We start from the raw sequence: 14,048 nt of genomic DNA, 5'->3' as shown, positions 1-14,048 counted from the left end.
GCACAACCGAGAGCCAGCTAAACCCCGGTGATGAATACTTGAGAAGCTGATGGTAAAATTAGAAAGTCCATTACCTTAAGGGAAATTAGTAGCAGCAGCACGAGGATCAAAGTTGTTGAAAAATGAAGGCAGCTGTAACTCAATTATCTGCAATATCGGCCAGCAAGACCATGGAATATAAACATACAAAAAAAGCATATTTTTGAAAAAATAATTCCTACATAATTTAGAACTAAAGCTTGTTAAGCTGAGTTGAATTGAGTAATCCATACATCAAAATTTGAACTTGCAATGAATACCGTAGTATAAAACTACATGACCAAATGATAGAGGTTCAAAAAGACATTCCACCAAACGATATTCCAAGAAAAGAGAAAAGACAAGTAAAAATTAGCTGCCAGTAAAGCCTTCTTTCCACCACAAAACTAAAACTATCAACCTGATCCTGGAATATTAAATAGTTTTGATTCATATATTTTCCTTAATAAAAACAACAACAAAGGAAATTGGTAAATCCGCATTATTTTTTGATGAATTTACAGCCCTTACTCCCACGATGGGTGAGGCCCACTCATGTCAAATAATAAAATTTATCACTCAATCGAAGAGTAATTTGCTTTTCTTTTTTTTTTCTTTTTCCTTTTGATAAGTATTATTAGTAGTCCACTCTAATCCCAATTTAACAAAATTTAATACAATTCACATGTTTCTAGTGATTCGCATAATCTCATCATACCACTAGATCATCCCATTCTTAAATGCTGGGCTAGCATACCAGCAGTAGTGGCAATAAGAGGGAGGGAAGTGCAAAGATGTAAACAAAAACATTGTTTTAACAGTCGGGATATTAAGAAACTCAGCTCCTCTTAAGATCAACAAAAAGCATCAGCTTACCAATGCTACATAGTAGTAAAAAATACTTGATTCCAGTATATACCACAAAGATAGCTATATAACGAGCTAATGATATTGACCTAAAGCAACTAGACAAATTCATATACAGTTGGCTATGTGGTTGGAATCTATAGCCGTGTTCTCTATTATGGAATTGAATAAATATGATCTTGATAAGGGGTTTCTCATGGTTCTATCTTATGATACATTAGAAGACTATGAAACTTGGGGTGGCAAACACAATAACAGAACATCTCCCTACGTCTGACACGTGGATAATTTATCTACCGAAAAGGAAATGTGTTTAAATACAATGACGATTACATCCTCATTTAACAACTGTATGAAGGTGCTAATCCCACAGCCCCCACTTACATGTGTTGTTCAAAAAGGCTGTTTAAAGCAGCTTCTAAATTTATACAACAAATATTATTTTCAGATTTGCTAGTATGTATGGGGCTCATCTCCATGCAAACACAATCGCTACACCTTTTAGTTACACTGATTCAGACATATGCATTTATCACCACAACCACGTAAAATCAGGGTATCACCACTTCTGGCATATGTTCACAAATTATAAGTTCCCCTGGTATGTGACTTCGCAATGACCTATTCAAATCAAACTATGATTAAGTGAAGTGTCATGACCATGTTAGATCAGTTCATAAATTCCAAACAACCAAATCAAACTACACCCAATTCTTCGACACTTGGCGCTAGGGTGGTAGAAGTGGCAACTGTTCAAATTTCCATCTACCAAATTTATCTATTAAAAACATCTAAGCAGTATTTTAGCTTAGCTCACCATCACAGTTCTAAGCTAATGTTGATTTTTGAAATGATCCAATGATCCCTGACCACATAATCACATAATATGGAAACCACAAAATGGTAAGCAAAAGACAAGAATTAAAAGAAGTTATGTACCTCTCTTTTGCTTTTCCCTGAGCCAAAAGCTACTGGATGATTCAAAAACACTCCAATGCTGCCCATACACTAGCACAAACTAAAATAAACCACCTTGTTCCAATAAAAGCATCTTCAACTCAAATTCAAAAACAAGAACCTTCAAATGCAGTTCAGTCTTGACTACTTAGAAGAAACACTCTTTCAATTTGTTATCATGTAGTCTTAACTAATTAGGAGAAGCACTCTTTCAATGAAGGTACTCTCTTTTCCTCTTTATTTTAAATTTATGTTTGATTGAATCTATTCATCTAAGATTTTTTAAACTAATTGGAGAATTATCATATTTTTTAGATATTTTAAATTGGTTTCAAGTTACAAACTCTTTATAGGTATGGATTCAACAAAAGGAATTAAGGATGAAAGATCCTTTGTCAATTAATGCTTACCTTTGACAGGGATGTAATCCTATGTTTGATCCGTTAAAATGACTAGTCACTTTTGTATGATTCATTGAACCAGCAGCAGACACACTTATATGACAACTTGCTCTTATACAAACCAACAGATTCATTGTTAGATATAGATACAAAGCCTATTCAAATGTGTAGACAAAATTAGCCTAAAAATCCAGAAATATTCAAAGTGTAGACAAAATTCAGCCTAAAAATCCCATGCCAGCATTTTCTAATGCATGGAAATTATATATATATATATATATATTGGAGTATAAATTGTCATTTAAATCATCTAATTTAACTTAACCTATGAAATCCCATAATAATTACTATTATAATAATAAATAATTAAAAAAACTAAGAAAAAATGAGAAAGGAGCTTGAGACTTGATCAATTTACAAGATTTCAATTGATTGAATTTCAACCTTTCTTATGATAATATTAAAAGAAATGTCAATTGATCTACAAGTCATCATCATGTACATCATCAATTAATTGAATCTGATGAAAAAATTGATGAACAATTGGAGATGCACAACCAAAAGAGACAAAACTGATAAAATTATAGAGCATTATGAGAAATCCTAATGAATCTAACCTCTAAGAGAAACAAAGAACTCCGAATATGATTGCCTAGAGTTGGAAGCTAACCTGCTCAATATGTCCTTGAGGAAAATAGAACACGCGTTAACCTTCACGAGGCACTGTCATGAGCGGACCAGCACAAGCGCGCCATAGCTCCGTGTAAAGCGCTGTTACAGATTCTTCTTGAGACAGATTCCATTACAGAGAAGTACATAACTCGGATCATTACAGAGAGAGTTGAATCGATGAAGATGTGTTTAGGCTTACCGATTATGAAATCTTCAACAGTAGTGGACTTGAGAGAGTTGAATCGATCGACAGATTGGAGCGAGAGAGGCAGTGAGATTGGAGCGAGAGATTGGAGCGAGAGAGGCAGTCAGAGTTGAGCGAGAGATAGATTTTGAGAGGGAGAGAGAGAGTTCAGATTTGGGAAATAAGAAAAAAAAGGGGATTGAGAGGGAGAGAAAGAGAGTTAAGTTTTACTAATTTGGGTTTTTGTTTTTTTTAAAGTGAAGAACACGATTGGGTCAGGATTTTTTGCGACGGTTAAGTAATCAGTTGCAAAAAAATAGACGCAAAAAGTCATAATTCTAGTAGTGCAAGGAATATCAGACCACAACTTCACAACATAGAATTTTACTATCTGGATTTAAAAACTATAAAATTGAAGTACTGTCCTAACTTAATCCAAGCTTCTGTTTCTCCAGCAGAAGCTTTCATACCCGATGTACCCATTTTTCAAGTCGAAGTTGCTTCAAAGTGTTGGAAAATGGTTTGGAAAATTCTAGGTAAAATCAGAATTTTTTCCTAATTTTGATCTACTTTTTAGGTGGGACCCGAGCGTTGATTTTTGCGCATCAAAGTGGTAACACATTCTATGCCGCGTTGTGATTCACGTGGTATATTTGGTTGCTCAAAACCATTACCGAGTGAATGAGAAATTAAAGCCAAAGTATGCTCCATGAAAATGGAGTTTGGTGAAAAAATCCTTAAAGGTTTGAATGAGGCTTGTCCCACATTGATTTGGTGAGAAGTTTTGAATGGGTTTATAAGGCATGGGAATGAAACTTGGGGTGTGCCCCAAGGGGTACCCAAGTGTTTTAGAGACAGAGGTTATGGGTTAGACCCATTGGATTCAAAAATCACCACACGCGCGCCGCTGCCGTCCGTCCAGTCGGCTAGGTTGGGTTGGGCTTGTCCAGCCCAATACCTATCTTTTTGGGTCAAAAACATTTGAATTTAATTTTATTTCTTGGTAAAATAAAATCCAAAATTCAAATTAATTCCGGAAATAAACTGGTCCGGTTTTACTGTATACCCAAACAGGGCCCTTCCCATTTTTATCTGTTTAAATTCAAAACCAAACAGGTTTCATACCTGTTCAAACAGGTTTGCACCTGTTTAATTCAAAACCTACAGCCACCAATCCATCTATAAATAGGACAACCCTCATTTGATGTTTAACACATTCAGAATTTTCGTCCTTAATAACTTTGCAAATTTATTCTTCATTTTGCTAGATTATTTTCTTGTGAGAGAGAATATAAAACACTCAGTGTGTTCGTTGCATAAATATATTGTAGTGCTGCATATATTTGTTGTAGATCATTTCATCCTGGGAGATAGACATCCATATTCTGAAAGCACCGTGGAAAGGACGAATCTGTCTTAAGGACACAGTGTCAAACACTGGACTTGATCAAATGATTATTCGAAGAAATTAATCAAGTAAGTTGTTTAATTTATTATTTTTGTTTTATTTATTTATTTAAATTAGATTTTAATTTTATTTTTGTAACAAAATAAAATCTGCTTTTATTTATTTATTTCTATTTCTAGTTTGATTTTTGTAATCAAACAAATTTCTCTCATTTTCTTTATTTCTTTGTTATTCTGTTTGTTGTTAAGTACACAAACAGAATTAATTAATTACAGTGAAGATTGTCCGACAATCTTAAGACAGATCTATTTTTTGGTATCTTTATTGTATTTAATTTTCTGTGATTTCATAAAGACATATTCTGGTTGGAAAAATAAATAGTGGTTTATCCTATTTGACAGATAGTAGTAATATACTGTCTCTTTTCTTTGACAACTAGTAGTAATATACTGGTGTCATTAACAATTGCAGAATATTAATTTGTGTTACAGAAATTATTGTGGTATTTTATTTTTCTAGTTTTAGTAACAAGGAAAATAAAATTATTTTGTGTAATAATTTATTTTCTGGTTTTAGTAACTAGAAAATTAATTTATGTTTTAATTTTTTCTGATTTTTGTAATCAGAGATTATGGCTACTACAACTGAAACTGCAACTGGTAATAGTACTCCGATTGTTACACCAATACCGGTCCCTATCCAGAACTATGTTCATGTACCAATAAATCATGGAGAAAAATCAAAAAAATTTAACGATACTGAGTTTAAGAGATGGCAGCAGAAGATACTGTTCTATCTTACAACTCTTAATTTGGCCCGGTTTCTCCATGAAGAGACTCCAGCACTTAAAGAGAGTGAAAGTGATCGGCAAGTTATTGCTGCCGTAGATGCTTGGAAACATTCAGATTTCCTGTTCAGAAACTACATCCTCAATGGCCTTGACAACATACTGTATAATGTTTACAGTCCTCTAAAGTCAGCAAAAAAATTGCGGGATTCTTTGGAGAAGAAATACAAGACAGAGGATGCCGGTACGAAGAAATTTGTCGTCGATAAATTCTGGACTTCGTTATGGTAGACTCCCAAACGGTAATTTCTCAAGTTCAAAGTTTTCAATTAATTTTACATGATATTCATTCTGAGGGTATGTCTCTAAGCGAGTCGTTCCAAGTCGCTGCTTTAATGAAAAAGTTACCACCGCCTTGGAAAGATTTCAAAAATTATTTAAAACATAAACGCAAAGAGATGACCATGGATGAACTAATTGTAAGACTGAGAATTGAGAAAGATAACCATAAGGCTGAAAAAAGGAATGAAAAAAATCTCATTGAGTCCAAGGCTAATGTGATTGAACAAGTTCATAAACCACATAACAAAAAGAGGAAGTTTACTAGAGATGGTCCTAAACAAAGGCGACAATAATGGTAACAAGAAGTTCAAAGGGAAATGCTATAATTGTGGCAAGATTGGACATCCAGCTTCTGACTGCCGCCGCCCTAAGAAAGATCATGGAAGTATAAGCAAGAAGACTACCAATCAAGCGAATGTAATTGAACTAGATTACATCTCTGGCGGGGTGAATGACATCAACCTCTCTGTTGTGGTGTCTGAGGCTAATTTGGTTGGAAATCCCAAAGAGTAATGGGTTGACACTTGGGCAACTCGTCACATATGTGCGGACAAGAAGATGTTCGCTACCTACAATGAGGCTGCAAATGGTGAACAACTTTTCATGGGAAATTCTTCTACTTCTACTGTGGCTGGACAACGAAAAGTGATCTTGAAGATGACATTAGGGAAAGAACTGACTCTCAACAACGTACTGCATGTACCTGACATCTGAAAGAATTTAGTTTCTGGTTCTTTGTTAAGTAAAAATGGTTTTAGGCTTATTTTTTAGTCTGATAAATTTGTATTAACAAATAATGGTATGTATGTTGGTAAGGGATACATGAGTGATGGTCTCTTTAAATTGAATATAATGATAGTTGTACCAAAAGTTGCTATGAATAATAATAACACATCTTTTGTTTATATTCTTGAGTCGAATTTATGGCATGGTAGATTAGGACTTGTAAATTATGATGTTTTGCGTAGATTAATTGGTTTGGATTATATATCAAAATTTGAAATTAATCCTAATCATAAATGTGAAGTTTGTGTAGAAGCGAAACTAACTAAGACTCCATTTAAATCGGTTGAAAGGAAAACCGAACCTCTAGAATTAATTCATACTGATGTATGTGATCTAAATTTGTTCAAACTAGAGGAGGTAAAAAATATTTCATAACATTTATCGATGATCACAAGATATTGTTATGTTTATGTACTTAGAAGTAAAGATGAAACCTTAGAAATGTTTAAACTCTATAAAACAGAAGTTGAAAATCAACTTGTTTCAACTTGATATTTAGCCTCTTTATAGAAAATCACTAGGGAAGGTTCAAAGCCGAAAGCTACCTATCCTGATGCAAGATATTTTCGACTTATACTTTTTCGATAAAGTCTGTATATTGTTACATTTCCGTTGTCATCAAATTCCATTCATGTGGGAGATTTTTGGAAAATGGTTTGGAAAATTCTGGGTAAAACCAGAATTTTTTTCTAACTTTGGTCTACTTTTTAGGTGAGACCCAAGCGTCGATTTTTGCGGGTCAAAGTGGTAACGCGTTTTATGTCTCGTTGTGATTCATGTGGTATATTTGGTTGCTCAAAACCATTACCGAGTGAATGGGAAATTGAAGCCAAAATATGGTCCATGAAAATGGAGTTTTGGTGAAAAAATCCTTAAAAGTTTGAATAAGGCTTGTCCCACATTAATTTGGTGAGAAATTTTGAATGGATTTATAAGACATGGGATTGGAACTTGAGGTGTGCCCCAAAAGGTACCCAAGTATTTTAGAGAGAGAGATTATGGGCAAAATAGACTAGACCTATTGGATCCAAAAATCACTACACACGCACGCGCCCGCCGTCGCCGTCCGTCCGGTCGGTCGGGGATGGGCTTGTCCGGCCCAATACCTATCTTTTTAGGTCAAAAAAGATTTGAATTTTATTTTATTTTTTGGTAAAATAAAATACAAAATTCAAATTAATTCCAGAAATAAGCTGGTCCGATTTTAATGTACACCCAAACAGGACCCTTCCTGTTTTTATCTGTTTGAATTGTGAACCCAACAGATTCAAATCTGTTTAAATTCACAACCAAACAAGTTTCGTACCTGTTCAAACAGGTTTGCACTTGTTTAATTCAAAACCTGCAGCCACCAATCCATCTATAAATAGGACAGCCTCATTTAATGTTTAACATATTCAGAATTTTCGTTCTTAATAGCTCTGCAAATTTATTCTTCATTTTGCTCCATTATTTTCTTGTGAAAGAGAGTACAAAACACTTAGTGTGTTCGTTGTACAAATATATTGCAGTGCTGCATATATTGTTGTAGATCATTTCATCCTGAGATATAGACGTCCATATTCTGAAAACACCGTAGAGAGTACAAATCTGTCTTAAGAACACAGTGTCAAACACTAGACTTGATCAGATGATTATTCAAAAAAATTAATCAAATTGTTTAATTTATTATTCTATTTTATTTATTTATTTAAATCAGATTTTAATTTTAATTTTATTTTTATAACAAAATAATATCTGTTTTTATTTATTTATTTCTATTTTTAGTTTGATTTTTGTAATCACACAAATTTCTCTCATTTCCTTTATTTCTTTGTTATTCTGTTTGTTGTTAAGTACACAAACAGAATTAATCAATTACAGTGAAGATTGTCCGACACAAATGAGGTCCAAGATTCGGCTTACTCTTCTGGAGACAATTCCATTTTCCAGTGATCCCCGAAGAAACATCAGTGTTTTGGAAATTGGTTGTTTCTGATAATGGCTTTCTTCTTCGAATAGCTTCCTTGTCAACAACTGATGAATCTGTCACTTTACCTCTCAACCGATCAAATTGAACCTCCATTGACCTTTTCAAAGAACTGTCATTATTTGGCCTTGCTCTTCTGTTATTCCTCGTTGAAATGAAACCATTTTCTGCAAACATATTTCCATCATTTTCTTTGTCGTTGCTTCCACAAGTTGGTTTTCTTGTTGAATTTCCATTCACTTTAATCAAATCCAAAACCCGTGCTAAAACCCCATGTTTTTCTGTCTGAGCAGGTTTCTTATCTACAGAATCCCTCGAATGAGTCAACATTTTCTGAGATGAACTGTTGTTCGTGCCTGAACTTCTATTGGTATTCAATGACATGATATCTGCTCCTCTGTTCTCTCCTTGACCATCTAAGCTTGATTTTTCAACATTTTGGGCTGAATCAACATTATGTTTTCTTGTTGGTTTTCCTTCCAATACTTGTCCAGAAATCATTTTGACAGGCAAGCCATTCATAGATGACATTTTGTTCCCTTCGACAGCGTTGATGTCCTGAAAGTTACAAAGAATAAACAAATGTTAACTACAAACAACAAACATTTTGTTTCCTTCAACATCTTTGTTAAAAGGAACGCTTTTCCAAAATTGTGAGCATTTCTGATTGCGGAAGAATTAGCTTCTGCCAATGATCAATTATCTAACAAGTAAGTTACCTTCAACAATTCTCAATTAGTTGTTTATAGCCGTAACAATTCGAGTCCAGAATGTTTGTTGTGAGAGAGAGAGAGAGAGCAATGCTCTTTTCCTTTCCTTCCTACTCAACCAAACAGAAGTGACAAGTGAGGAATCCATCTTCCCTTCCCTGAGGATCTACTTTCCTTCTCTACTCCGTTCGCTTCACTCTTAATTTTTCTCCTTAGGCCATCTCTAATCCTAATCAAATCAGATATCAAATTCAAATTTGATGAAAAAAGGGAGAAAACCCAACTCCAATCGTTTCTTCAAATAGATATCAAATGAAGAGAGAGTAACTTTTTTCATCCAATCAAAAGAGCTTTATCCTTTCCTCAAATTTGTAAGTAGCTGTTGGGCCGGACATCCTTCCGAACAATTGAATTTTAGGATGAATTAGGAATTTTTTACTCTTCACCGGACGACCAACAAGACAACTGGCTGGATGACCGGCCGAATTAATGAAAACCGTTGGAGTACATTTTCATCAAATTTGATGAAAATTTTGATGAAGCATTGGAGATGCTCTTACAAGACAAGTGCAACTGAGTTAAACCACATAAACAAACCATAGCCTAAAACTCAGAAGCAATAGACAGTGGTAAGGTTGCAGTTACCTGTTCAAGTTTCAAAATTTAAATTCCTGAAACAATTAAGAGTTGTGATTTTGCCATTAGTTGTTTCAGAATTTTTTCTAGCTATAAACAACAATGAAAATACTGAGAACAAAAAAAACTACAAAAAAGATGAACTAGAGTACCTTGCTATTATACCGGCGGTGATCATACTCGTTATCCCTATCAGAGCTGTTACATTAATAATGCCATTTGAAGATATCTTCTCATCAGCAGCCAATAGATGATCCCTTTTAGTAATTCTTCTAAAGTCCATCAAATTCTCTCCTTTTTCTTTGCTGCAGTTTTCAGCATTACACCCCACCCTGTCACATTCACTTTCTGTAAAAATAGAACCTTTGAAATCATCACTCGTATCCAATACTGGAGATTCATACGCATAGCTTGAAAACCATCTTGTAATGTCTGGGGGCTCTGGAAGAGTAAAAATTACAGTCACAATTTAAAATTTGTTAAGACTGATTAATCCCTTATTATTTTGTCATGTAAAATAAAAGAAGAAAGGATAACTTGGAATCTTAAACAGCCATTCCAAGCTCAACTTAAGATAAGATTCCAAATTTCTTTTTTTCTTCTTTTCCTGCAATTTCTCGGGGACCAAATGAGGCTTATATGGAACTTGAAAGAATTTCTGGAAGAGTTGATGCAAACCTGAAGAAAGTGGGAGGTTTTGAAACTTTAAAGCTCACTTTTGTACAAATAGCATGGGAAGAAAATAAAATTTTGTATTTACTGAAGTTTCGAATCTCACAACAGACACATTAATATAAGGTACTGAGTTTTCATTTCTTAAGCTTTCATATTAAGCAAATAGAAAATAAATGCCACAGTAGTCAGAAGATTGATTATTGTAGAAAAAGAAAGAGCTGATGACCGAGAATGAAGCTATTAATGAGAGAAAATCACAAGGTTGGGGGGTGTATAAGTTGTAGTGTTCTGCATCTGGTTGGTAAGACTAAATAATAACTAAGAGGGTTAGAGATATCATACATTTTCCAATTACCCAAGTAATAAATAAATACAGCCGAGTTGCTTCAATGCGTGCAAAAACTTAACAAGAAAAAGAGGGAGTTTGGTAAGCTTCTATTATCTGTTCAGCATTGACCGATGATCTAAATCTTTTAAATACCTAATTGCATTCAAATTGAAGGCAATGTACATTTCTCACAAACACCGGTAATCCCCTGGCCTCAACAAGGTCATGATATTCTTGTAATTTCATGTGAGCTTTGGACATATCTCATGATGAACGTAATTTAAAAGAAAACAAATTAGGAAGGAGAAAAAAAAAGTATACAATTTGGTGTGAGCTTGTGAGATAATAAGATCACAATTCTAAGTTAAATAAAAAATATATATAAATAAATAATAAATAATAAAAAAAAAAAAAAGGGTGCCAAAGAAGCAAAATATACAATCTTTGGCTTCAAGACAACATCCACAGCTGAAGGTGCATGTAAATTAAAGATGGCTACTTTTGAGGTCTCAAACCATGAAACTCTCAGCCTCTCACATAATAATGAGTTTAAAGAACCTTAAATTAGCCCAAATATATTGGTTGTGCAGACAAATGAGAAACCAAGAGTAGAATAATAGAGGTGAAAACCTAAACAACAATTAATTCAAATCCTCATAACTACAAATGTGGCCAACATTTTTAGCACATCCATAATCTTAGGACAATTGAATCACATATAATCTAATCAAATGCCAGCCAAATTCCTTAAATTAGACTGATCATCACAAAAACTAATTGAAACATACTGAAAATTTTCAACTCAAAAAAACAAAGTCATAAATGGGGGGGAGTAGCTGATCAAGAAGAGTACCTGACTCGCGTTCTTGTTTCCCTGATTATAACATTCAGCAGTGTCGTTAGATCTCACAAACCCAATTGGAGCTGTTTTCTCACCAAGAACAAATTCATCCTTGTTTCTAATTTTCCTAAATACCCCCAAATTCTCTTCTCTTCACAGTTAAACCCCTCTTCCACAAATTCACTTCTTCTAAAAGGATAGCCTTCGAAATCATCGCCTGTATTGAATTCCGGAGACTCATACACATAGCTTGAGAACCTATTTCTGATGTCAGGAGGCTCTAATAAACCAAAAGGCAAAGGAATCAAACTCGAAATTTTTTAGCAGGAAAAAAAGCTGAAGAAACTTATCAATATAATCCCAAGATTTCACCTTTATTTTCTTTAGGTTTTCTGATCAAACAAACAGGGTTTATAATTCAGTATAAACCCAAGGCTGTGTTTGAAACATGGATTTGGGTAAAGATTTGAAAAGAGAAAAGGTGGGTGAAATATAACTATATTTTACGTATCTTTTTCCAAATCTCAATCCCAAATTTATGATCTAAACACGACCTAAGTCGTCTTTTGAAAGAAGAAACACGTACCAGAAGGAAATGAAAGCGAGCTCGCAGTACCCAGAACCTGCAAACGATAGCCTTTTTGTTATAAGTTTCAATGCTCTGTTTGGTTGCTGAGAAAAAGGAAAGGCAAACTTGGAACATCCAAAGGATTTTCGTTTCTAGGCAACCAAACAGAAGGAAAAATTAATAAAATTACCTGAGAATGTGAAGAATGGGAATCTGGGTTTGAATGTTTAGCCATCATTCTCTCTGTGTAAACGAATTTTCTCTCGCAGCATTTGTTGTCTCTCTCTCCAGGGTTTCATAGAACGATGAGAGGTAGGGGTGGGCAATGGATATATGGATCCGTCAAAGTGGATCGAATCGGACCGGTCTGTCGCATTTTGAACGAATACGTGATGAAGAGTGGACGGTTGTGGATTGATTTTCTTTAATTCGTCAATTTGGCAAACGGATAGCGGATTTGAGGTTCCTTTGACCGCAACCGAATCGTCAAACCGCTAGTACCCTTAGTAATTTATAAGATTTTGTGTTTTCAATTTATTTAAATATTTTGTTTGTGTTTTCAATTGAAAAAGAGTTCAAATATTTTGTTGAAAAAAATTTTTCAATTTGAATATATTTTTTGAATTGAAAAAAATAAACGTATTATTTATCTATATTTTTTTGTTTTTAAATCTAACTCTAAAAGTAATAAATAGAAAATATGAAATATGCTGGTTGATTTTAGTTTTCAAAACATATATAAATGTAACAATACAGAGATATAGAATCTCAACTATTGCTCTGTTCATGGTTTTTGTGGTTTGAATTGTTTTTATATTTGAATAACCACATATTGTAATACTTTATGTGGATAAAGTTTCAAACTTTCTTTCTTTGAATGAGACATGCAGTAATTGTAATACTTTTTTAAGCCATTGACTGTAATACATTTTTTTTTTTGAGGAAATGCACAAGTTGAACTATGTTGAAAATTTATAAAATTTTAAACCGCTAAACCGATTCTCATCCATCCGCCAAATCGCCAATCCGCTCAATCCGCATTCGCCGGATTGGAGAACGGATGTGGATTGATTTTCTCCAATCCGTTAATCTAACGGACGGATGACAAATTAGAAATTCCGTGGTCACAACCGACCTGCGCCCACCCTAATGAGAGGTTTTTGTATAATTTTTCAAATCTCACGAGTATTGTTGGCGGCAAAAGCACCTTTGAAACTTCAATAGTGGGAGGAAAGAAAGTGTAAATTACATGTTAGTATCCTATATTTTTAGAGAAAGCATATTTTGGATAAAATTGGGTAGAACTACATCCAAGTGACAGGAGAAAAAAATTACAAATATATGAAAGATGTAAGTGTATTTATAGTGGAATGCAAATGAAAAGTTGTGGGGTTGCATGTTACTTGCACCCATACATGTATTGGTATTTTTTTTTTTTTTTTTCTTTTCCCACCTATATGTAATTTCTCATAAAATTGAGGGGAAATCACTGATCAGTGAAAGCTAATTATTTTTATTTACAAAAAAAATGATAAATATTATAAATATTAATAATTAAAATTATAAATTTCTTCACTTATTTGTAAATAAATTTTTCCTGTTCCACTCATCAGTGATTTCTCCTAAAATTTAGCCTCTTGTAATTATTGGTAATTATACTTGGACCTCTTGCATATCATAATATGACACTTCAACTGTATTTTATTTATAGATTTAGATAGAAATTTAGGAAGTGAAAAGAAAAAAGTGATTGAAATGTAATTCTATTTTATTCACATTTGACTCATATTTTTTCTTTCTCTTTTCAAATTTTTATCTGAATCTATAAACCAAACACAACCTTATCCTCAACTTAAAACTATATCAAGTGTAAGCCTCGTTTTGGTAATTGGCTAAAAA

At 33.7% G+C, this 14,048-nt stretch overlaps 1 protein-coding gene across 5 annotated transcripts in view; it reads right to left on the bottom strand.

Moving 5' to 3' along the window:
• The window catches only part of LOC114312019 (ATP-dependent caseinolytic protease/crotonase family protein), a 232,281-nt gene extending 219,802 nt beyond the window's left edge, over positions 1 to 12,479 (bottom strand). Inside the window, exons 1-7 of one of the 5 annotated variants that reach the window (XR_014344841.1) lie at positions 12,340 to 12,478; positions 12,168 to 12,204; positions 11,594 to 11,861; positions 9,890 to 10,178; positions 9,747 to 9,772; positions 9,111 to 9,330; positions 8,163 to 8,949 (exon numbers count right to left, since the gene is read on the bottom strand). Coding sequence is in view for 1 of the 5 variants with exons in the window: in XM_082895941.1 (XP_082752067.1) it covers positions 12,340 to 12,387 (48 nt within the window). In the remaining 4 variants the exon portion in view is untranslated. Of the gene's footprint in view, positions 1 to 8,162; positions 8,950 to 9,110; positions 9,773 to 9,889; positions 10,179 to 11,593; positions 11,862 to 12,167; positions 12,254 to 12,339 lie in introns of those variants that run through there. The other 4 variants (XR_014344842.1, XR_014344840.1, XR_014344843.1 and 1 more) reach the window with 4 other exon arrangements.
• Positions 12,480 to 14,048: the final 1,569 nt, after the last annotated feature.

Source organism: Camellia sinensis, chromosome 11, assembly GCF_055761805.1.
Source record: "Camellia sinensis isolate YWXY chromosome 11, ASM5576180v1, whole genome shotgun sequence".
NCBI lineage: Eukaryota > Viridiplantae > Streptophyta > Magnoliopsida > Ericales > Theaceae > Camellia > Camellia sinensis.
The sequence above is the reverse complement of the archived record's forward strand: the minus strand, read 5'-3'. Positions and strand labels throughout refer to the sequence as shown.